General features: G+C 52.1%; 2 protein-coding genes across 5 annotated transcripts; one reads left to right on the top strand and one right to left on the bottom strand.

The window, feature by feature from the left end:
• Positions 1-422: 422 nt before the first annotated feature.
• LOC103079457 (creatine kinase U-type, mitochondrial) lies at positions 423-7,096 on the top strand. 4 transcript variants are annotated; one of them, XM_007467541.1, is made up of 10 exons: positions 423-646; positions 1,395-1,704; positions 2,337-2,535; positions 2,737-2,832; positions 3,208-3,429; positions 3,575-3,660; positions 3,770-3,893; positions 5,737-5,871; positions 6,076-6,201; positions 6,400-6,644. In XM_007467541.1, the coding sequence occupies exons 2-10, from the start codon at positions 1,556-1,558 to the stop codon at positions 6,511-6,513; spliced, it is 1,251 nt and encodes a 416-aa protein (XP_007467603.1). In that variant the 5' UTR covers positions 423-646; positions 1,395-1,555; the 3' UTR covers positions 6,514-6,644. The 4 variants fall into 4 exon arrangements, with proteins under 4 accessions (XP_007467603.1, XP_007467605.1, XP_007467604.1 ...); XM_007467543.1 differs by having other exon boundaries at positions 466-646; positions 2,257-2,535; positions 6,400-7,096; XM_007467542.1 differs by having other exon boundaries at positions 579-646; positions 1,428-1,704.
• On the bottom strand, positions 6,912-23,485 carry STRC (stereocilin). Its single transcript, XM_007467544.1, has 29 exons — positions 23,440-23,485; positions 22,347-23,132; positions 22,233-22,257; positions 20,337-21,591; positions 19,306-19,368; positions 19,086-19,196; positions 18,748-18,914; positions 18,393-18,579; positions 18,161-18,276; positions 17,772-17,904; positions 17,216-17,398; positions 16,894-16,932; positions 16,559-16,726; positions 16,321-16,386; positions 15,715-15,840; positions 15,304-15,362; positions 14,354-14,477; positions 14,128-14,240; positions 11,839-11,974; positions 11,231-11,427; positions 10,946-11,036; positions 10,573-10,729; positions 9,810-9,979; positions 9,018-9,173; positions 8,114-8,256; positions 7,777-7,925; positions 7,438-7,535; positions 7,194-7,341; positions 6,912-7,000 (listed from the first exon to the last, which is right to left on the bottom strand). The coding sequence occupies exons 1-29, from the start codon at positions 23,483-23,485 to the stop codon at positions 6,912-6,914; spliced, it is 5,301 nt and encodes a 1,766-aa protein (XP_007467606.1).
• Between the last annotated feature and the right edge of the window lie 857 nt (positions 23,486-24,342).

Genomic DNA, 24,342 nt, shown 5'->3' with positions numbered 1-24,342 from the left:
TGTATCTCATTTCGGCATCCGTGTACAGAGAGCCAATATTTTGTCATCAATACCTGAAAGAACGGGCTAATGCCACTATGCCTACCCCATCTTAACTGACCCTCCATACTGAAGCCCACATCTCTATTTCAGCTCCAAGCATTCATTCTCCTTCTGCCAGGACAAAGGTCAAGTCATACCCAAGTCACACTTGAAGATATGGGAACAAAGCCCTCTCAAATATGAATATGCACCTTGTGAGGAGGGAGGAGGAGAAGGCACCAGGCGGAAGGCAGAGATTCCTTGGTGACCCTGTGCCCTTGGACACCCCTCCTTACAGTCTGGATTAAACAGCAATAGGGAGCCGAGAGAGGAAACACATGTGGTGGCTGGGGACCCGTGCCTGCCTGTTTCCGTCCTACACCTCGTCATCTTGCCACACCCTTCACGTCACCTTACACTCCCCTTCAGTTCAGGAACTGGGAGCTACAGAGAGCAGGGAGAAGGGGGAGGAGGACAAGAAAGCATAATAATTCCTTGCCCAACTCCAGCCCCACGCCCAGCACAAAAACAGGTAGGCAAGCCTGCCGAGAACACTCAGAGGGAGTCCTGTGAGCAGCAAACTGGTCGGAGCCTGGAAAAGACTCTGAGAAGTAAAAGATCAAAGGTGAAGTAGGAGCTGGGGAGGAGGGCAGAGGAGGAGGAAAAGTGGGGGATCATGAGAAGCGGAGGAAGGACAGGGCAGGGCTTCAGACTTGGGGGCAGGGCGGGGGTGGGCAACACAGCACAGATGGGGTAAGAGTTCGTGTTTCCCTGATTTCTCTCCGGAATCCTTCCACAACCTTAAAAGGAGAGCACAGGTGTGACAGGGAGGAGCTTTGGTCCTCTTCCTGGTTCTAAGGAAAAGGTGACCTTGAGGCAGCTGGTGTCTTTCTCAGTGTCTGCCTGTGTGCTTTCTCTTTGTCTTCCTCTGGTATCTGTGTTTATTCCACGGTTCCCCGAGGCCGCCTCCCCTGGGAAGATGGAGAGGTTGCTGAGGCAGGCCGAAAAAAACGAGAAGAGGTTGGGTAGTGTTACGCTTTCACACCCACAGGGCGACGAAACGGGTTTCCTATTAAACCGGGAGGCTTAGGGGAAGGGTGTTCGGGTCTCGCCTGTCCCCTTGGGTGCTGTCCTCTACTTGGTGCTGAAATCTGGGCGACCTCATCTCAGGTGGGCCCGTTCGCCGGCCTAAGGCTGCGAATCTCCAGTCCCCCTAATCTACCTGGTGGGTGGTGCCTGCCCTCTGCCCCCGCACACCTAGGGCCGTGGCAGGCGGGAAGGCGGGGCCTGCATGAGCCCCACCCCTGGAGACTGCAGCTCTGCTTCCCTCTCCAGCGCCCTACCGCCGCTAGCTCATTGCGCCTCTCCTGCAGCCTGGTGGGCACCGGCTTCCACTCCCGCTCCAGCCTCCCTCCATTTCGGCTCCAGCCTCGCACCCACCTCCGGCTCTCAGTCAGCCTGTTTGCATCCTCCCTCCAGGTTCCTGCCCTGAGCCAGCTCCTACTCCGGGATTCCGTAACCAGAGCCTCAAGCTATGGCTGGTCCCTTCTCTCGTCTCCTGTCTGCCCGCCCGGGGCTCAGACTCCTGGCTTTGGCTGGAGCTGGGTCTCTAGCCGCTGGGTTTCTTCTCCGCTCGGAACCTGTTCGAGCCGCCGGCGAACGACGGAGGCTGTATCCCCCGAGGTATCAGTGTCTCAGGCGCCCGGGTGAGGGTGAGGGTGGGGGTGGGGGACGGGTAGGTGCCGACAGGGATGGAGATGGGGACCTGGGCAATAGAGAAGGGCTATAGTCACGAAGGCTTTGGAGTAGAGGCGCTGGACAGTCTGGAAACCTCAGTGGGGTGGGGATGGAGGCCAAAACCATAAGGTGAAAGCATTCCTGAGGACTTGGAGCCCGCAGTTCCCACCCGCAAGGCCAGCTCTGGCCCTGTGAATTCCGGCTGCACCTACTCTGCCCAAATTCCTAACTGAGAGACCAGGAACTATCCTTTCCGCTCTCCTTCATCTCCTTTTCCTGCTGTTCTCTCCCGTTTCCTGAATTCCCCTCCTTAGTCTTTCCCCTCCCCCCATCCCTAATGTTGTGTCCATGGGAGGAAAGAACTGAGCAGATGTGGGAGAATTGAGCCTCCAGCCAGAGGAAGCTAGAACTCTTGGGAAAGAATAGATCCTGAAAGTCCCTGATGAGATTACCAAGGTTTAGCCTCCCTCTAACCTCCCCTCCTCCCAAGGAACAAAGCCAGACATGCTCCCAGCTGAGTGCACTGGGTCTAGGCCCCCTGTGCCCTCCCTCCATGGTTACTGGTACCCCCTCCCTAGTGCTGAGTACCCAGACCTCCGAAAGCACAACAACTGCATGGCCAGTCACCTGACCCCAGCAGTCTATGCCCGGCTCTGCGACAAGACCACACCCACTGGTTGGACGCTAGATCAATGTATCCAGACTGGCGTGGACAACCCTGGCCACCCCTTCATCAAGACTGTGGGCATGGTAGCTGGTGATGAGGAGACCTATGAGGTAGGGGGCCCCCAGAGTTCCCCTGGTAACCCAATTTATCTCCCCAGTAATCCCAGCTCCTTTCCCCTAAAGACCTCACTTTCCCTTAAGACTGGACCATCCATACTCATGTTTTCTCACCCAGTGAAATCAATCCACAACTAAACCTTGGGAAGGGATTCCCTCTCCTTAACCACCCGCTTCCTCTGAACTGCCCTTCAGGTATTTGCTGAGCTGTTTGACCCTGTGATCCAAGAGCGACACAATGGATATAACCCCCAGACAATGAAACATACCACTGACCTGGATGCCAGCAAGGTAGGTCGAATATTCCACTTCTGACTTGCATTGCCTTATGTACAACATTCTGTTTTTTCAGTCCCTTCAACCATAATTATACCCTGACTCATAGTCATTATACTGCTGAGCTTTTAGTCTGTGTGGGGAAAGAATTGTATGTTCAGGAGCAGCCTCTGTGGAGAGGAGAGGGTGAATGAGAATGGCCACCCCCCAAGGTGGGCAGGTTTGGGGGAAGGTTTACAATGCCCTTTCAGTTGGAGTGCTTGCCCAATGGGCTTCTTCCAGTGCAGGCAATGAGGACCCCTCTAGTCCTTAAGGTCTCTCCTTCCCAAAGGCCCTCAGCTCCCATCCACTGTGTTTCTGTGACTTACATTAATTTCTCTGATTCCCCAGATCCGTTCTGGCTACTTCGATGAGAGGTATGTATTGTCCACAAGAGTCAGAACTGGCCGAAGTATCCGGGGTCTCAGCCTGCCTCCAGCCTGCACCCGGGCAGAGCGACGAGAGGTGGAGCGTGTTGTGGTGGAGGCACTGAATGGCCTGAAGGGTGACCTGGCTGGACGCTACTATCGGCTCAGTGAGATGACAGAGGCTGAGCAGCAGCAGCTAATTGATGTGAGGGGCTTTGAGAGCAAGCTGGGTGGGAGGGGCAGATGGAAAGAAGAGTCAGGGGAGGCTGGGCCAGATGAGGTAGATGGGCTCTGAGAAGCCCAGGGGCTACTGTGAGGATTCTTAACCCAAGTCCCTTTACTCTCCCCAGGACCACTTCCTGTTTGATAAGCCTGTGTCCCCATTATTGACCGCAGCAGGAATGGCGCGAGACTGGCCAGATGCTCGTGGAATCTGGTATGAGGCTTAGCTTACCCGCTGCCCCTGTAAGTGCCCTTTTTTTTCTATCTCCCCCAATTCTTGCCCTGCCTCTTAATCCCTGTCCCTCCCTCTCTCCTGCCTTCAGGCACAACAATGAGAAGAGCTTCTTGATCTGGGTGAATGAGGAGGATCATACACGGGTCATCTCCATGGAGAAGGGTGGCAACATGAAGAAAGTGTTTGAAAGATTCTGCCGAGGCCTCAAAGAGGTCGGAGAAGAATGTATAAGGGAACTAGGCGGGAGGACTTGAGGAAAAAACAAATTTAAATAGGTAGATTGGGGCTTCCCTGGTGGCGCAGTGGTTGAGAGTCCACCTGCCGATGCAGGGGACACGGGTTCGTGCCCTGGTACGGGAGGATCCCACGTGCCACGGAGCGGCTGGGCCCGTGAGCCATGGCCGCTGAGCCTGCGCGTCCGGAGCCTGTGCTCCGCAGCAGGAGAGGCCACAACAGTGAGAGACCCGCGTACCGCAAAAAAAAAAAAAAAAGGTAGATTGACCATATAATTTATCAACCAACCCAGGATACTTTTGATGGTGAAAAGGATCACCACCAATCACTCTAGGACAAGAGGTATAAATCAGAACTGTCCAGGGAAAACCAGGATATGTGGTCACCCTAAGAATAGGAAGAGAGAAAGAATGTCAGGAATCTAAGTAAATAAAGCAGTTGCCAAATAATGCAAAGAAGGAGTAAATGAGATGGTGGCTCAGTGCCTGGGGGTTGTGGTGCGGGATGGTGGGATGTGCAGATAAAGAAAAGGTTTAAGCCTGGATGGATGTAAGGAGTGAGAGATTGGTATGTTCATGATTCTAATGTAACCACCCAGTTGGGAGCCAAGGTAGGCCTTAACTCTGGATTCTGTCATTCTTGCTAAAGTAGCATGTCTAGATTTTAAGCTGAGAGTAGGAGGGAAACCAGGGAAGGTGGAGAATGGAATGGCCTAAGTTCCAAAATGCGTTGCTCTGCATGAGGAGTTGAACTGAATCCTCAGTCCTATATGGATTAGGTCTCCATATTCAATTCCAGATTACAAATCCCCATAAACCCAATCCTTATTGTATTTTCTCATGTATACAGTTCTATTTTGAACTTGTAAAGGGAGAGAGCTCCTCTTTCGTTTAGATCTTGGCTGGGAAGTTTCTATTATTTTTAGCAAGTAATAGGTAACATTAAATTATATGCCTTAGTATTCTCATCTGTAAAATTGGGAGAGTAAGACTTCCTACATTTTAAGTTGTGGGGTTTAAGTGAGATAATGCATGTAAAGTGCGTGGCCCATAATAAGTGTTCCCTAAGTGTTAACTGCTCTTACTATTCTAGATGGAAGAATTTCCCCTTGTTCATCATATACAATATCCCCCTACGCCATGGTTCTTTCTGAACTAGGAACAGCATCCCCTTACTCAGGTTAGGTAGTGGTCTTCATGTCCATCAACTCCGGCAGATCTCCAGTCTCTTCAACTCTAATAGTCATCTGCATGATTAGGATGCTTAAGTGAAACAAAAACATGCTTCCCACACTCCTCCCCCACCCTCCACAACTATGAATCCGGCTCTTCTGCTCCATTTTCACCTTCCTCTTGCTTTCTCACATGTGCTCTTTCCACAGTTAACAGGCTCCCTTGCCTCTTCCTGTTGCAAAGCCTACAACCTCATTTTCTGGCTGAAAGAACCTTCCAAGCTCTAGGCTCATTAGCAAAGTAAAGATATCAATGCATGCAGAACTCATTGAATAATCAATCTTTTCTCAGTTCAGTTTACCACCTCTGTTCATCTCCCTAGATCATCCTTAATGCATCATTCCCTCAGGTTTCTCTTCTTCCACACAGGATATTTTTGCACAATCTCACCATTATGGGCTTGCAACATCAAAATTATTTTTTATGCATGATAATGAGCCATTTCCACCAAAAAAAAAAAAAAATCAGTGTCATTCTTTCACATCCCAAGTCTTTGTTTCTAGATGTATTTCTAGAGTTCCTGTGGGTCTAGCTAAGGGAAGGCTAGCATATCCCTGACTTTTCACTAACAGAGCCTTTCTGCACTCAGGTGGAGCGGCTGATCCAGGAGCATGGCTGGGAGTTTATGTGGAATGAGCGTTTGGGATACATCTTGACCTGTCCGTCTAACCTAGGCACTGGACTTCGGGCAGGAGTGCACATCAAACTGCCCCTGCTAAGCAAAGTAAAGGAGTTGTGGAGTTAGAGCGTTGTGAAGGAGGAAGGTGGCTGTGTATGGGTGGGAGGGATTGGGCATTTTGGAAAGGAGCAGACATAGTGTAGCTAAAGAGTCAAGGGGAAGAGCTCTGGGTGGGGTTCAGGGCTTTTTCAGGTCAGACCAGTCTCTGCCTCTGTTGACCCTGCCCCCCAATCTCTATCTCCCCTCTAGGATAGCCGCTTCCCAAAGATCCTAGAGAACCTAAGACTCCAAAAACGTGGAACTGGAGGAGTGGACACAGCTGCCACAGGCAGCATCATTGACATCTCTAATTTGGACCGACTGGGCAAGTCAGAGGTGAGATTCTTAGGGATTCGGGATAGGTCTGTGGGGGTTGAGATGTGACAGGGAGTGAGCCTCAGGAATGTGATAGAATCTGAAATGAAATTCAGGTTGAGTGGGGAGGAAATTGGAAACGAGTTCCCAGAGCAGTCAAATCAGTGCAGAAGAGAGTCAGATTGTGGGAAGCAGAGATCAAGGGTTAGTGTCCTTCAGGTGGAGCTGGTGCAGCTGGTCATCGATGGAGTAAACTATTTGATTGACTGTGAACGGCGTCTGGAGAGAGGCCAGGATATCCGTGTCCCTCCGCCTCTCCCCAACAAGCATTAACTCCCATCCCCAGCAGATGACTCAAGACTCCCAGGACCTCTGCCATTCTAACAGTGGCCAATTCTCCTTATTCTGGATGCCCCTTTTCCCCCCTCACTCCCTCTGTCCTAGTAAAGACTACTGGCTACGCTCCAGTTGTGTTATTTCTAATGGTGGGATAAGGAGGAACTAGCCTCCAGAAGAAAAAAAAGGCAGTGGGATTATTTGTGATGGAAAGAGACTCCAGATATGGCATGCCAGGAACACTGATTCTCAGGTGGGTGGAAAGCATTAGCATTTTACCCATATTCCTCATCAGCTTCCTGAGGATAATTAGATTGCACTTCCATTTGCACTTTATTCATTATTACTTAAAATGTCTTTCCCAACAATCTCCCTCTCTAAGTGCAGAGACAGGCTCATAGCAGGTTGCCAAGGAAGTAGATGGTCAATGCCAGGGCCCAGGAAGGTTGTGACCAGTCCTGGAGACCCCAGGCTGTGCTTCGACCTATAATGAGACAGAGAATGGAAGGAATATCACAGCTCTGCTCCACAGGAGCCACTGATACTTGGAAACTATCTACCTGTAGATCCCTTCACTCCAGGATCTCCCTGGAGGGTTCTGTGAGCCAACCAGTACCAAGTTAGGGCTCAGATTCTGGGTCGGGTTGGTGGGTCAAGCTGTGCAGTTGGGAACTCACCCTGATGTTCTGGGGTCTCCTTCCCCTCATACTGGGCCCATGCAACTGCTCGTCGCTGCTCAGGACTCAGAAAGGCCATTTGCTCAGGAGTGACAGCCACAGCCTGAACACTGGTGAGACTAGATAGCTGGGTGGGGCTGAACACCACCTAGGGGTGGAAGCAAGAATCAGGACATCCACTGTAGCCCTTGTTGGGCCCTGGCTCTCTTGTGGTCACCCCAGACCCCACTCCATCAATACTTACAGCAAATTTCGGAGGAGGGATGACAGAAATGGCCAGAGGGGTAAGGCCCTGGATCTGTCCTCGCAGCAGTGCTGAAAGAGCCAGGTCTGGGATTCCAGCTGTTGAAGCAAGTGGGATGGCCATGCAAACGTTATCTTACACTGGCCTTCTCCAGCTAATCCCAAGGTATCCTTCTCAGGATCCCAAGGTAGACCTTCCCCAACACATCTCCAACCTCTTACCTAAATGCCTTCTCAGGCTCCCACCTTAAGAATTCGAGAGCAGTCCTCTAACCAGTCCGTCCATGGTATGGAAACCAACCCCTGGCAACCAGCAGCAGCAGTGGCCCAGTCTCCCTACCTGCTATTGTACCAATTTCGGTGAAGATCTCAGGCCCCCAGTTACTGACTGGGCCAAAACCACCAGGCAGCACAAGGAGCTGGGCCAGAACCTCCAGCTGCTCCTCAGAACACGGGAGATGCAGGTTGCCCAAGAAGAGAGCTGCTTGGCTGTGGAAGAGTGGGAAGGAAGGGAGGATTCAGCCATGGTGTTAAGGGTCCGTGGTCATGAGTTGATGGTAGAAATGGCTTCAGGTGAGATCCCTTCCTCCATGGGACCACTCCTCCATGATCCTTCCCTCCCCAATGAGCCCACCTTTCCCTCAGCACCACCACCCACACCCTCCTCCACAGGTGACCTAAACTCCCAACTGCTGATATACTGCAGCTCCTCTGGCCGAAGTCCACAGAGCGTGTAACCCAGTGCAGTCAGGTGGAGGAAGTCCAGGTGGCTCACGTGCCGACCACTCTGCTTCAGGAAACTGGAGACCACAACCCGGAGCTGGGGTGGGGGTGGAGGCCACAGGATAAGGAGAGGAGTCATGGGGAAGTCATGGATGGGCAACTGCTTAGGGAAGGGACAAGTGCTACTGGATTTTTTATTATTAAGACCTGAAGATCCGGGCTTCCCTGGTGGCGCAGTGGTTAAGAATCCGCCTGCCAATGCAGGGGACACGGGTTCGAGCCCTGGACCAGGAAGATCCGACATGCCGCGGAGCAACTAAGCCCGTGCGCCACAACTACTGAGCCTGTGCTCTAGAGCCCACATGCCACAACTACTGAGCCCTCGAGCCAAAACTACTGACGCCCGCGTGCTCCGCAACAAGAGAAGCCACCGCAATGAGAAGCCCATGCAATGCAACCAAGAGTAGCTCCCGCTTGCCGCAACCAGAGAAAGCCCACGCACAGCAATGAAGACCCAACGCAGCCAAAAATAAATAAATAAAATAAATAAATTTATTAAAAAAAAAAAAGACCGGAAGATGCAATGGCCATGGGAAAGGTTGAGGATCCAAAAAAGAGAAGGATGGAAAAAAAGAAGGCCAAAGGGAAAGGAGGCAGAAGGAAGTATTATGTGTCCAGGGCCTCAGGGTGAATAAATCACAGAGTTCCTAAGGCTACTGGTATGGGGTATTAGGAAAAGATAGAAAGAATGGCCAGGCAGGATCACAGGAAAGAAATTCCTTGGGCTTTAGATGCCCTAGAGGCCTGTATCTGTGGGATGGGTGTTTGGAAGGTGGTAGAGAGGAGAGAAGATGTTACCTGGATGGAGCTCCAGCCATCTATCTGCCCCAGGGTGCTCAGCACACCCCAGTCCACCAGGCTCAGCTCCTGTAGTTCCCTCTCTCCTAGACCTATTAAGAGCCGACCCAGCTGCAGGATCTGCTCAGGACGGAATCCCCAGGGGGGACCCCACAACTAGAGAAAGAGAGTAAGAGTGTGAATGGAAAAAGCACTGGATTAAGAGTCAGAATGCTGGGTCTTAGTTTTGCCTCTGACCTTAGCTGTGTAACTCTGGGCAAATCACTTGCCTTCTCTGGGTCTTTAGTTTCTTCAACTGTAAAATGAGAGGACTGGATTAAGGTTCCTCTGACTAAGGTGTTATTAAAAGACTCTAGAGTCTCAGTAGTGAAGAATAGCAGACTCTAGTCCATGAGTTCTAAACTCTTATGTGCACCAGACTCTTGGGGTTTGGGGGCAGGCGGTGACTGTTAAGATGCAGATGCCCAGACCCCATCCTCAGAGATTTTTCTTCGGTGAGTCTAGCATGAGATCCTCGAATAAGCATTTAAAAAACCTGCTCCCTAGATGACATTGATACACGCTAAAGTTTGGCAACCACTTCTCTAGTCCCTCTACCCATTTCACTAGCTTCCTTCCCTCTGTTTTCATCCCCTCTGACTTCCTACTCAGGATCCAAACCCTCTAATTCTTTTATCTCCTATGTCCCCCACCCCTCACCCAGCTATCCATTCCCTTGTGTTCCATATCACACCCAACCGGCTTCCTCATGTTATTCCACCTCCAACCCCAACTGGACTCTCCATCACTAACTTGTTTTGCTTTGCCCATCGCTGCCCGTAGTTCCTCAGGCCCAAGTCCTGGGTCTCCTGCAAACAGTGCTAGGCAGTCTTCAAAGTCTAAAAGCTCCATCTCCGCGATCTGGGTTGCAGACCAGGCTGATGGGAATGTTCCCCGTACATCTGCGCAATTTGGCACAGGTTCTAAAGAGGGACAGGGCCAGGGGGTCAGTGTAGTACTAAAGTATGCCCACAGAGATAGCTATAGATGGAATGACCGCCCCCCCCCCAACCTTTGAAGGACAGGCAGTATGGCTCAAGGGATTACTACAGTGTGAGATTTATAGGACTCGATATTAGAACAAGTGACTGGAGAGGACAAGCCCCTCATTGTATAGATGGAAGACCGATGGGGTTGCTCAAGGACTGAATGGCAGATCTAGATTGGAACCCAGGTCCCTAGCCCCACAGTGTCACCTTCCTCCATCCTAAGCGTCTTCCCAGCAGAGAGCTCCACGCTTAATCAAGCCTAGAGCTGAGTCAGCTGTTAACAGGGATAGGCAAGCAGGGAAAGGGGAGTCCTGGGCTAAAAATATAATGAGTTATAAATTCCCAGAGCTATAGAACCCTAGAACTAGAAGAGACCTTGAAGATCATCCCTCACACCTCTGTGCTTTATAGGTTAGAAAACCCCAGCCTAGAGAGAAGTTATACAAATCTGCTTAAAGGGCACAAGTTTGACTGCATTGTTGGATACTCTTTCCTGTACACCATGCTACATGTCTGGGGAGTTTCACCTGGGAGATCCTCTGCGGTGGGCCGCACAACCCCAGCTACCAGGGCTGCTTTCTTGGCAGTGAGCTGTGGCCCTGCACACAGCTGTCCAGCTCTGCTCTGCTCCCAGCTCTGCTGCTTTTCTAGGAGCCGCTCCAGTGTCTCTGGGCCCAAGGCCTCCTGGGTGAGAAGGTAGAAGGAGGGTAGGCAGAGCCGGGCAGGTCAGGGCCAGCTGCTACAGCTGTAATTCCAAAGTCCTCTCTCTTTTTAGCAGTCTCCCCCTGCTAAATTTGGGCTTCACACCCTTTGCCTTCAACTTGCTTGGTCTTAGCTCCCTGGAGCCAGCTCCCCAGTCCCCTCTCTGCTTTTACTCCCTCCCTTGTTCCTTCACCTCACCCTGGGGATCAAGGAAATAGCCTCGGGAGACAGAGTGAATACTAGGCGTCCTGCTTGCTCAACTTCATCCTGGCTCCATAACTCTGGTTTCCTGAGGGACAGAAAGAAGATCAGGGGTTGGGATGCTGAGTGAACTGTGAGGAGAAGGAAGAGGAAAGACATGCTGGGACTGGGGACTCAGGGCTCCAAGGACCTCAAGCATATTGAATGGGCTGCCACTGATGAGGGTGGTTGAGAGGGTGGGTGAAGAATGAGTTAGAATCTGAAGTTCCCGGAGGTCCGTACCCAAGAACAGGCTCCTGCAACAGTAGCCATCCCAGCTCTGTGGCAAATGGCTCTCCTAGGCAGATGCCCTGCAGCTGACTGAGATGGGCCAGCAGGATCTGTAGGGGGATCCGTCGTGTGCTCTCTATCCCCAGGAATCCAACCAAGGGACCCAATGTCTCCAGCACTTCCCTTGACACTGTTGTCTCCTTTGGAGCCTGGAGAGGGGCATCAGGCCTTGGGACAATGCACTGCTGGCTCAAAGGACCAGTCTCTTTAATCAAGACACCAAGACATTTGACCTTGCCTCCCTCCAGCTCCCAACCCAAGACCCTATGAAGTTCATTGTCATTGTTCACTTTTCTAAACAATGAGCCCAAATAGGAGCAGGCAGGAAGACTGGGAGGTGGAATCCAAGGAATTCTTATACTCCAAGGGATATGGACAAGAAACATGAAGCAGACTATCAAGGAATAGAACACAGAGGTAGATCTAGGGGCTAAGGCCTTGTAGACAAAAACCTGTTTGGCAGCAAAAGTTCAGGTCTGGGCCTAGAAGACAGAGAGCATTGTCTGAGTGGTAAGAATGGCCCAGGCTACAGTTCTGAGTCTGATGGTGTGGACTCTTACCAAGTTTTCTAGTGCCCTTTCTGCCAGGGCTGCCCGGTGGAGTGGGGTCAGTGCCAGCAGCTGCTCTGGAGTGCCTCGTACCAGCTCCACCACCAACATAATGGATTCACTGGACAGCCTGTCCATCAACCGGATCCTATAGCAGTTTGACAGTGGGGGGACTCAGAATTGAGCCAAATTGAGAAGGGACCACAGAATGCCACATTGCCCAGACAAGAGGTAACACTAGACCAAACCCTGTGGCCCTGGAAAGGAAGCCCCAGATCCAGTTCCCACCACAGTGCTTGCAGGGAGAGAACAAAGGGAGTGACATATTTCCAGTCTTCTTGAGAAGTAACAAACAATCTGACCTCATCTAATGGAATCAAAAGCCCCAAATATTCAGTATCACTAAGTCCCCTCCCCCATTTTATTAAACACTGAGGTTCAAAGAGATCAAATGGTGGGGTCTTACTCTCAGTTCCTGTTTTCCACAGTACGACCCTTCCTCTACTTGTGAGAAGGTCCCCTCTCATTCGTATAGCACTATACAATTGACAAAGTTCTTTTAGGCGTTATCTCATTTGATCCTATGGCAAAACCTGGGGGTAAGAGAGGTATTTTCTCATCTCTCTTTCACAAATGAGGAATGTGGGTCTTCCAACTCATGGTCCAGGATCTTTCACCTCATCCAGGTCTTTGGGATTCTAAATTATCTCCAAGAACCAATATATTTAAATAGATTTGAAAGGCATTTTTTAAAAAGCCATTTTGCCAAAAAATCAGAAGTGACACCATGTACTCTATCTAGGGTTGCCAAGTCTGGAACTGGAACAAGTAGTACAAAAGCCAAAATCTGTGGGAAGGTCTATTAAAATGTAAGGATGGAGCCACCTCCCAGAAAGACCAACGCCAGCTTTTTCCTACTCTGACTTACAGTTCAGTTGGCAATGGGGTGAGCATGGGGGCAAAATGGGAAAAGAAGCCTGTGAGTGAGATGCTCATAAACTCCTAGAGTATCTAGTTTAGGAGCCGCGCCATCCAGACTAGGCTTGAATAGCTCCAGTGCCCAGGAACTCACTACCACAATTTTCCTCATATTGTGTAAAACTCTGATTTACATTCGCTGGTACTAGTCATGCCCAGTGGGGCCATTCAGAAACATTCCAATCTATTTTCTATTTGATAGCCCCTGGGGTATTTGAAGGTATTTATCACATGCTTCATACATTTTATCTTTACCTACTCCTCTGAACATATCGAGAACACAGTTCCCTAAGCAGACTACAGTCCTGTGGGGCAGAATTGAATCATTAACTTCCTCATTTTTTATTTTTATTTTTATTTTTGGCCATGCCATGTGGCTTATGGGATCTCAGTCCCCTGACCAGGGATTGAAAGCCCGGAATCCTAACCACTAGGCCACCAGGGAACTTCTACCTCCCTCATTTTAAATATTCTACCTCTATTAATGTGGCCTAGGTTATAATAAGATTGCTTGGGGACTTCCCTGGTGGTCCAGTGGCTAAGACTCCATGCACCCAATACAAGGGGCCCAGGTTCAATCCCCGGTCAGGGAACTAGATACCACATGCTGCAACTAAGAGTTCACATGCCACAACTAAAGATCCCACATGCTGCAACTAAAGATCCCCGCACGCAGCAAATGAAGATCCCACGTGTCGCAACTAGGACCCAACGCAGCCGAATAAATATTTAAAAATATATATATATATATATATATATATATATATATATATATATATATATATATATATATTGCTTGGCAGCTCGCATCACAATGTTGCCACGCTCAGGTGTCCCATGCTGGGGCCTTGTTTGGGAGCCAGTCAATACCTAGAGCAACTTTGTTTTTCGTTTTTTAAAAAATATTTACTTATTTAGGCTGTGCCAGGTCTTAGTTGCAGCACGCGGGATCTTCGTTGCAGCATGTGGGATCTTTAGTTGTGGCATGCGGTATCTTTGTTGCTGCATGTGGACTCAGTTGCGGTATGCGGACTTCTTAGTTGCAGCATGCGAACTCTTACTTGCGGCATGCGTGCGTGATCTAGTTCCCCTACCCGGGATCGAACCTCGGACCCCTGCATTGAGAGCATGCAGTCTTACCCACTGGACCACCAGAAAAGTTCCCCTAGCACAACTTTGAAAAGAATCCTCTGATTTAGGCCGTAACTGATGTCAGGGAACCACCAGACCGAAAAATACCACCTCTAAGGTGTTTCCTAAGGGCAGATCTTCTACCCTAGGTTGAGCCTTCTGAGAATCCAGTATCTCCAATTGTAGCCTTACGGTAAGTCCAGGAGTAGCTTTGTGTCCAGCCCACTCAGTTCTGGCCCCAGGGTTGCCAGCTCTGGCTCTGGCATTGTCATCCTCCTCTGTAGCTCTGCCCAGATACAGGTCCTCTGTAGGACAGGGTAGGGAAGCAGGTTCAGGACAGAGCTGAGCACGGAGGCTGGGTTCTATACCCAGCGTGACCACCTCCCTGCTCCCACTAATGCGCAAGCACCCCTCTCACCAGGCTCCCTCGAACCCCAGTGGACAGTTGATAGATCATGTGTACCACTTCAAGGAAGTCTGCCATCGAGTTGATCTGCTGCAGAAACTCACAGGACATGCCCCCTGCCAGAGTACCCAGAGCCCTGTAGATGTGTGAGTGGGTAGATGCTCATTCAACACGTGCCACAGCCTGTCTGCTCCTTGATACCAACATTCTCAACACAAGTACAGATGTTCATTTACGATAATTTACAGTTTGAGAAATATCTTTCCATAGATATTCTCACTGGCTTCCCACAACATCATCACTGTTTATCAGAGAAGAAAATAAAGATTTACAGAGGTCAAGTGACATTCCAAGCATCATTCTACTAGAAATGTGGTAAACTGAGACTAGAGCCACGTCTTCAGAAGCCCATGGTTCTTTTACTGTGGGTGGAAGTAAGGTGATACTTAATTCCTGTTTATTCCTGCTTGGCCAGTGGCTCTGAAGGATTAATTAGCAAATGTCTACCAGAAGCTTACACTGGGCCCGACACTGTATTAAGTACCTTTTATGCCTTATCTCATTTAATCTTCACAACCTATAGGAAGGTACCATTTTATTTATTTATTTTTAAAATTTTTATTGGAGTATAGTTGATTTACAATGCTGTGGTAGTAGGAAGGTACTGTTTTAATTCTTATTCTACAGAAGGAAAAATTGAAGTTTAGAGAGGTTAAATGACTTGCCCAAGATCACAAACAGGTGATGGGGCTAGGACCTGAACCCAATCAGGATAGATACTGTGCTATGGAAGGGCAGGAGGGTCAGGGGAGGAGGAGCCAGAAGAAGACCCTCAGGCTGAGACTATGCATCATTGATCCTCATACCCCCACTCCCCCACATATCACATGGTGCCTGGCACATGGTAAGCACTCAAAAAATGTTAGTTGAATTAAACTCACAGCTCAACACAAGTTACTCACTGCAGATCCCTGAGGGTCAGGTTGGTGGGCACCTGCATCTTCTTCCAGAGAAACTGTGCCTACAGGAGAAAGAAAGAGGAGCCACTTCCCAGCAGAGATATTGCCCAAGGACCTATGATGCCTTGGACCCACTGCTGCCTCTCCACCCTGTGGGTCCCACCAGCCTCCTACTCTCCCAAATGTCCACTGCTGAGACAGAGAGAGAGAGAGAGAGAGAGAGAGAGAGAGAGAGAGAGAGAGAGAGAGAGAGGGAGAGAGAGAAATGGGGCAATAGGGAGGAGGGGAAAAGAAAGAGCAAAGCAGGTCACATCATAAGGGATGCTAGGGATAATGTGCCATATGTCTGAGGGATGGGTGAGGGAGGTGGAAAATAGTGAGAGAAGGGAGTTCTGGGGTAGTGGGAAGAATTACCTGCTGCTCAGACCAGGGCAGCTCCCGGTAATGCCTTCGGTCAGCCAGAAGAGCAGCAGAGTCCAGCTGTAGCAGCTTCAGTGGGAGCAGAGGCAGCAGGCAGTCTGGCCAGGTGGTGGGAATAGGCTGCCGGTGGGGTGGGTGTAGCAGTGTAGTGATAGGTGAAAGGGTCTGGACTCAGGCCTCAAAGAAGAAGGGGAACCATGGGGGCAGGAAGGGACCAAAATTAGGAGAAGGGTGGAATGGCATGTGCCACTCTAGCAGGGCACACCCAAGAGCCCTCACATAAAAGGCGGTTGTGGTCAAGTGTCGCTGTTGATTAGGCACCTGATAGACTAAACTCCCTCAGTTTCTCAGAGCCTTGGTCCCTTTATGTGAAAACAGGATGACTGGCCTGGAAGATTTCTCAGACCCCTGTGGCTTTGACATCCTAGGATGTCATGCTGTTCTGCAACTGGCTCTGGGGAGAGCTACGAATGTCTTGGTGGGCACAGAGCTAACTTGGACTCTCAGGGCCACTGCAGGGAGAGAATGTAGGGCAGCACCAGCCATATGAAACAGCCCTGGGATGTGGAAAGGAGCTCAGTCGGGAGAAACCACACGTACCTGACCAGGGATACACACAGCTGCACTGGCACCTGTTGCACCCATGTTTTTAACTCCATCTTTCACCTGCATGAGAATTGGCTGCGTGTATGTGTGTGTGTGTGTGTGTGTGTGTGTGTGTGTGCGTGTGTGTAAAAGTGGTGAGGTTTGAGGGGCCTTCCCTGGGCACAGGGAAGATGCCCTCCTCCCAACCAGAGCCCTCATCCCTGATTGGCCATCCTCCCTGCTGCTCTCATACCCGAAAGGTCTGCAGCAGTGCTGCGGTCTGGCAGGCTGAGAGGCGTGACAGTTCAGGGGCCAGGCAGGAACAGGCCCCAACCAGAACTCGCCTAGGGATGGCCTGGAATGTCTGGGAGCTGAGGCCTGGAAGCAGAGGGTGCAAGGAGCAGAGTTCCTCCAGGGACAGCTGGGGAGCAAGAGAGACAAGAGGCCTGAAGAATCTGGGCCAGGTGGTAGGGAAGAGGACAATCACAGTACAGAAAGGCGGCAGGTATGAGGGGAGCTGAGAGGGAGCCAGGGAAAGTGGGGTGGACAGAGAGCTCTGGGGGATGTTGAGAAGTTGCTGCTACTCACATCACGCCTAGGGAGGAGCCGTCCAAGCAGTAGGACAGCCTAAGGGAGGATGGGACAGGAAAAAACAGCTCTCAGGTCCTGACAGCCAGGTCCCAAGCAGGTCCCTAGGGCCCACCCTCCAAAACTTCCAGCTCCCTCTCTACCACACCAGTGACCAGCCTGGCTCTGGGCTCTTCTTCATCTGAGGAAGGGGGTTGAGGGAGTCCTCCTTGGGACAAAGGAAAAGGAGGCTTCAGGGGGCCCAATGGTATCCTTGAATGTAATTCTCTTGACTGAGGTTCCGTGGGTGGCAGATGGAAGCCAGGGAGTGAGATAGGCCCACCTGGGCAGGTGTAACACTGGTCCCTTGCAGCGCAGGAAGCATGGCTCTAAGCTGGGGCTCTGACAGCTCCTGCAGGAAGCGGAGGCCCAGCTGAGGGAAGAGAGGGGCCCAAACTCGAAGCTCCTGGGGGCCCAGCACAGTTCCTCCAGATGAGCGCAACACCCCCAGAAGTTCATATGCTACCTGTAACCAAAGAAGGTCTGGGACTGGAGAGAAAAGACAGGTGAACCTTAAGCCTCCTCTCTAATCCCACATCTGGATTTCCCAGGGCCTGGATAATGGCTTGGAACCAGGGATGGGAGAGGAGCAGATTGGGTTCAAGACATCAAAGGATATGTTCGAGATGTCATAGACCAGATGGAGCAGGGTCCCGAAGAGGTGGTAACAGATAAGAATGGCCATGGAGTAAGGAAGTAAAGAATGAAGGTAGCCAAGGTGGGGCAAGGGCTGGCACCAACTGTGCTCAAGCTTGGTTGAGATGACTGGGCATGTCCTCCACACAGACCACCCCCCACAGGAAGCCTGGGGTCTTGTAGGCCTGTGCAGAGGGGCTCACCCGTCCTTGCGGGCTGAGGGTCCCGTTGGCCGCACATTCCAGCAGCCCCCGTTCTACCGGTCCCATTGGATCGTTCAAGGGTACCAGGCTCTGCAGCTCCTCAGGGCTCAGGAAACAGGCGAGGGGCCCCAGCCTGAAGAGGGCACAAAGCTGGCCTTCACTGAGGCTGGTACTAAGGCAGGGACCATGTGGGTACATGGAGCAAGCACTCCAACCGCTAAACTAGGAAATGTGGATGCCACAGACAGGCCTCTCTCCTGGAGCCCTGCACCTCCAGGGGCCACTGCCTACTCTCTTGCCCTTTCCTTTCTAGGACCCCAACCCATCATGGCAGCTGTACCTGCCTCTCCCCAGCTCTGGCCGTGATCACCGGTCCCACAACCACTCACCTGCGCACCTGCTCCTCTCCATCCTGGACACTCTGGTTCACCAGGCTGCGCAGCACATGTCGGGCGTGTCCTGGCCCAAGACCTGCCGCTGGCCAGCTATCCTCCAGGGCCTGGATCTGAGAGGGGGAAGGTCAGCTCGTGCTGGGGTCACTGTGGGACTAGGAGACATGCAACTGACTCCCATCCCACCTATCAGAAAACAGCCTAGTCAAATAAAGGATCGTCCTCATACCTGATGAGGGCTGAGTTGCAGAAAGTTCTCCAGAGGCAGATGGGGGAGCAGGGGCAGCGCTGCCCATAGCAGCTCCTGGGGCCAGGCGGGCACTTCCCCAAACAGCTCAGGGGCCAGCAGTCGCCTTGCCAGAGCCTCCTTCTGTTCAGGCCTCATTCCAGGGCTGTAATTCCGGATGGCAGCCAGGCTGGGGAGAGCAATGGGTCTTAGCCCTTGGCCCTGTTTCCTGGCTCTGTGCAGACCTGCTGTCACGGACAGGAAGGAGACTCCCCAGTTTTAATCGAAGGGGCTGCTCTAGGTGGGGGGGATTGGCCTGACCCTGACAGGGTCAGGAGGAATGGTACAAGGTCCTTACACACTGTCATTGGCCAACAGGGATGGTGGGAAGCGCATCAGGTCGGAGACAGCCAAGAAGGGGATGAGTGGTGAGAGATCGATGAAGAGCTGGGAGGTGAGGCGCGGGTACCGCTGGAGCAGCAAGGCTGTCAGACGACCCAGGGCCTGCTCCTCAGATGGTGGCACCTGTGGGGGCAGAGGAATGAATGCCGGCTCTGGGGATGCCCACTCTTCTGGCCATCTTCCCTGCTGAGTTCCTCCTTCTGTTGGAGCGAGCCCACTGCCTACCTGGTTCCAGGTGCTCTTGATTCCTAGATTTCCCCTGCCAACCTCGTTCCCTTCTCCCTCCGTACCCACCTGCATCTGGGCCCAGGAACGGTGCATGAGCGTCAGGAAGCCCTGAGCAGCCTCGCTCTCCGCTGAAAGCACCAGCTGCTGGAGATTTTCTGGCGGCATGTGCAGGTATGCCTGGGAGTAGGAGGTCATGGTGGTTATGGCCTCAGTGGGCAGGGACCTCAGGCCACAGCTATCACCCAGTCCACCCGTATACTGCCCCTCCACCCCCCGCATCTGTTACCTGCACTAGAATCTGCAGGGCCCAAACGCTCTTCTCCCTCTGGAGCAGATCCCACAGCACAGGCTGCTGGGGAGACAGACAAGATGCCAAGAGAGCTGTCTCCTCTGTCCCTCCTGCGGCTTCCCCAGGCACTCCAACTCCACTTGCTAGAATGCTTGTCCTTCATCCGAAGCTAGTATGTGTGTCTGCTCAGATGTTACACTCCTTTAGGTCAGGGACCACGTCTGCTATAACCTTTCCCATGCCAGGCCCATAGTTGGCTCAGTACATACTTGTAGATATGAACCAAATTATTACATTTCACTGGTCCCAGGACTCGAGAAAGTGGGCCCTAACATGGAGTAAGGAATCTTTATATTCCCTACAGAACCTAGCAAAGTGCCTTACAAATAAGCGGAACTCAATGAATGAACTAAGGTATTCACATATTCCAGCCCCTTCACTCGACAGAGAAGAAACTGAAGCCCAGGAAAACCAAATTAAATTACTTGCCTAAAACCACACTTGTGACATAGTTGAACCTGAAACCCAACTCTTCTGATTTGCAATCACCCTGAATTTTTCTCATTTCTGCCTTATCTTCCTATATTTTGCCAGTTTCCAATTCTCACTCTCTAGGGACAGAATTAGAGCCCTCTAACTTGATCCCTTTCCTTTCCAGAGCAGAAAGGGGGAAAACCAAAAAGTCAGGAAGAATAATGAGATAACATTTATTATATATTGCTTTTATATCATATACTAGTGCTAAGGCCACAGCATGTGTTATCTGATGTAATCCTTATAGCCACCCTAAAAAGAGTGGCACCATTATTCTCCCCATTCGTTTGCAGATGACAAAAATATTGCTCAGAGAGGTTAAAAACTTGTCCAGGGTTGATCACAGAACTAAGATGTAAACCCAAGCCTGTATGACTCCAGAGCTGTGAGCTTAACCGCTGCACTACACTACTGCCTCTCAGTAATATAGTAGAGAATTCCCACGGAGGCCCTTCCCTCTGTTCCAGGAGCTTTCACCTTGGCAGATCACTCACGCTGAAGCAGGCCAGCAGCTCCATCTTGCTTAAACCAGAGCTGGAGCTGGCAGTGGGGTCAAAGTCCAGGGGGGTTGGCTGTTCCTCCTGTTCCAGGTACTCCCCGACTGTCCGCAGCACACTGCGCCGGCCCTCGGGGCGGAAGGCATCCCAGAAGGAGCAGTTGTCTGGGAGACTGGAGAGCATCAGGGCCTGACCCAGCATCCCCTGGGCCTCCTTCCCTCCGGCCCCTGGACCCAGGAGGAAGGTCAGCAGACGCAGGAGATAGTGTAGGCGTGTGGGGTGCGCAGGGGCCGGCACGGAGGACTGACAGCGTGGCAGCTGGGACAGCATGCCAAGCAGGAAGGGGCCCGGGGCCAGGCAAAGTGGGGACGGTCCCAGTGGGGGCTGAGAGGGCAGAAGAGGGCCCAGTAACCCCTCCAAGAAGCAAGTATCATTGCCCCCACGACTTATCCTGCACTGGCCTGCTAGCCAAGGCCAGGAGGGCACCAGGGCCTCGTACATGGTGTCATTGGCACAGACCATCATCAGGAAGCTGCCCCCATCTGGGCAGCGTTCCCCACACGGTCCAATGTGGCAGGGTGGGGAGGCCGTGACATCCGGGGTGGGGCCCCGGCACACATGCTGAACCCAAGCCTGGTTGCTGGGGGGCACAGCCTGCAGACTCGCCTCCCTACACAGCCGCTCAGCCCACAGAGTCTCGTTCTCCAAGAAGCAGCCCCAGAAGATCTCCGGGGTGACGGGGACAGGGGGCAGGCCTTCAGGGCAGCTGGTAGGGGGTGGGAGCAGGCCCGCACAGAGCCGCTTTACCAAGCGGCGGTTGGGACCCGACAGGGTGGAAAAGGGGAGGTTGCTACAGATTGCCTCCAGGAACTCTTCGGGAAACTGGTCATGGCAGGCCTGGAGCCAGCCTTGGGCACCTGGTGCCCATGAGACTGCATACCACACAGCTGTCTGACAGATGGCAGCGGTGCTGGGAGGGGGCTGCGGGGAGACAGGCTTGATGTGCTGGCAGATCACGTAGAGGGTGAAGTTGGAAATGCTGTAGGGCGGTGCTGGGCCTGCGGAGTTCTCGCAGAGGGCCTCCACAGAGATGGCCCGCCGCTGGCGAGGGCTGATGTGGGCTGAGGGCTGGGAAGTCCTGGGCAGAGGCACAGCTGTGCTCAGGCATTGGAGGAGCGCGGGGGGTGGAGGTGGCGATCCAGACAGAAAGCCCAATGCCCGCACATCCCAGGAGAGATTGTGCCGGATGCCCCTGGATGCAGAGGGAGGAGCAGGTGAGCATCTGATCAGTTTACATGTCCTCAGGTTGAGACTTCTGGCCCCGGCCCAGAGCCCTGCAGGGAGGGTGGCAAGCACAGGCTTTTCCAAAAGTGAGGTCGCTGGGAGTACTGGTGTTACCGGTTTAAATGTTGGAATGGGGGGAAAGGGGAGAGAGATCTGTCCCGCCAAGGCACAAAAATCACCTAGGAGCAGTTGGAGTCCCTTCTGTCCACCCAGCCCCCTTCTTTCTCCTTTCTGCCTACGCTTTTAGGCAGCTTAAACACAATCCCGTCCTTTCTTTCCATACCCCATCTTTATTAGTTAACATTTATCAAGCACCATGTGCAAGGCACAGTTCTAAGTGGTTTACACATACAGTATCAACTCATTTAATCCCTTGCAAAAACTCTGAGGTAGTTAATATTATCCATATTTCCCAAGTGGGGAAACTGAGGCATAGAATGAGGCTATATCCTGCCCAAGGTCACATGGCTAGGAAGAGGTAGAGCTGGGACACCAACCTCCATAGTCAAAAACCAGTAAACTACACCCCTCCCATCAGTTTCCTCTTCCGCTCTGGAGGCTGATAACGTCCCACACCCAATCCCTCAGAACTCCTCTCCTGTTACTTACCACAAGAGCAGCTGCTGAAGATTGCCTAGGAGGGGAAGAGTAAGGAAGAGAACTACCCCAATCTCACCCTTCCTTGCCCTGCCACAGCCCAGCCCCAGACCCGGCAGCACTCACCTCCCTGGCACTGCCCATTGACATCAGGCTCTGGTTGCCCCAGAATGGAAAAGACCTCATCCTGCAGGGAGTCAGTGACTCGGAGCAGCCCCTCCTGGAAGGTAGCGTAGAGGGGGGCCCCCACTGTGCGCAGCAGACCTCCCCAAAGAGCCTCCTCAGAGCCCAGCTCCCCCACTGGGGTGAGCAAAGCCAACAGACCCTGCAAAAGGTGGGGGCCTGGCTCCCTCCCATCGAGGCCTGTGGCATTGGCGGGGTCCACGCTGGGCTGCACCTGCACCAGGGCCTGCCAGCGTGTGCCCTCTAACAACAGCAGCAGAGAAGGCAACCAGTCAGCTACCAGAACGCAGTCAGAGGGCCCATCACGGGTGCATGGGGGCCGGGTAGGGCTAGGGGGTCCCACGGGAACTAAGGCTCCCAGCAGCACCTCTGCAAGTCCACCCAGCACACCTGCCTGGTGCCCCAGGAAGTCCCGGGGGGTCTGCTCCTGTCCCAGCAGTGCCAGCACATCCCCCAGCAGCCCCAGCATTGGCTCCCAGTCTGGGCTGCCTCTCAGCGTCACTAAGAAATCATGGAGCCGGAGGGCAGGGGGCTGGAGAGGTGGGGGCTCTCCCACTGGTCCCTCCCCCATTCTCCCAGGCTCAAAGGAAGAAGAAATGTTGGCCAGGAATGCAGAGAACCGTGAGCGGCTGAGGGACCCCTGGGGAGCCTGGTCCAGAACGGAGAGCAAAGACTTCAGGAGGGAGAGACCAGGGTCCAGGGACTGAGGCCCAGTAGGGGCCAGAGTCACTGTAAGAAGAGAAACCAGAGATCACTGAAGGGGAAAAGCCTGGAACCCAAATTCAGCCCTGCCCTGGAGCCCAGTCCCTGCCTAGATATAAAGATGAGGTGAAAAAGATGGTGAGCTGAGTCCCTTTCAACAGCCTAGAGTAAGTCTTGGCCTGATTTCTTAACCCTCATTTTCTCCCTTAGCTCCAGTCTCCACCCCTCTTCCTTGCCCCTTTATTTTTTCTCTAACCAGTTAATCTCTGCATTCTTAAGTCTCTTTCCAGCAACCATCCCCTTCATCCCCAGCCCAGCTCACTGTTCCTCTCACCTCCACAGGATAGCAGCAGCACCAGGGCCCAGAGGCTCAGAGCCATGTTTCCAGGGAAGCGCTGGTACTAGAGGTGAGTTCTGGTTATTCTCACCTTGTGTGGGATAGCCAGGTGAGGGCAGGGCGCTGCAGGCAGCCTGAGTCTCCACTGACACTGTAGTGTGGTCTTTCAGGAAACAATATCCGTAACCTGACAGCAGGTTTGTCACCTGAGCCACTGAATACCTGATCCTTTGGCTTTGGAGAAGGGTGTGCCTGTCAGAGGGACCGATGATAGGGGATCCCAGGGGGCCCTCAGAGGAACCCAAGGATATAACTTCAGTGAGGAGCCAGGATGCAGATAGGAGTAGGCAGACATAGAGATGGAGCAGTTCTGGAGATCAGGAGTGTAATCTGGGAGGGTCTGCAGAAATATAAGAAATATATATAAATAATATTAAATAAACAATAATAGAAATATAAGAACAAAAGGGGGCCCAAAGGAGCTAAAAAGCAAGTAGAATTTGAGGGAATTGAAGAAGAAAGGGGGCCAGGAGAACGGATCTGGGCAGCCAGGTGTAAACAGAGAAGAGGAAGGAAGACAAAGGTCTGGTCTAAGGATGAAGCATTCAGGAAGAGAGGGGCTTTTGATTCAGTACCCAGAGCCACAAAATGTTAAGAGTTGGGCAGGATTTCAGAGATCACATAGACCAAACCTCTCATCTTATGGATAAGAAAATAGACACAGAGAGGAGTGACTTGTTCATTAGGCCATTCAAGTGTTTGGGTTTGCCCTCTGGCTCTCTTCATGTGACCCAGGAGAAAGCCCTTAGAAAATTCTGAGGAGAGAAAAGAAATAAGCCAGATTAAATGACTATGCAAGGGGGCTATTCCCCACATGCATAGACACACACACACACAGAA

Source organism: Lipotes vexillifer, unplaced genomic scaffold (assembly GCF_000442215.2).
Source record: "Lipotes vexillifer unplaced genomic scaffold, Lipotes_vexillifer_v1.1 scaffold722, whole genome shotgun sequence".
In the NCBI taxonomy this organism is placed as follows: Eukaryota; Metazoa; Chordata; class Mammalia; order Artiodactyla; family Lipotidae; genus Lipotes; species Lipotes vexillifer.
This window is presented reverse-complemented; position numbering and strand designations above follow the sequence as displayed.

Bases quoted from the DNA above. Each gene is read 5' to 3' on its own strand.
- LOC103079457 (XM_007467540.1), top strand. From the start codon at position 1,001: ATGGAGAGGTTGCTGAGGCAGGCCGAAAAAAACGAGAAGAG. The intron at 3,430-3,574 runs GTGAGGGGCTTT...TACTCTCCCCAG, and splicing joins AGCAGCAGCAGCTAATTGAT to GACCACTTCCTGTTTGATAA. The intron at 5,872-6,075 runs GTAAAGGAGTTG...TCTCCCCTCTAG, and splicing joins AACTGCCCCTGCTAAGCAAA to GATAGCCGCTTCCCAAAGAT.
- STRC (XM_007467544.1), bottom strand. From the start codon at position 23,485: ATGGCTCTGAGCCTCTGGGCCCTGGTGCTGCTGCTATCCTGTGGAG. The intron at 19,197-19,305 runs GTAACAGATGCG...TCCTACTCCCAG, and splicing joins CCCTGCAGATTCTAGTGCAG to GCATACCTGCACATGCCGCC. The intron at 9,174-9,809 runs GTTAGTGATGGA...CTCTTTCTCTAG, and splicing joins CGATGGGCAAAGCAAAACAA to TTGTGGGGTCCCCCCTGGGG.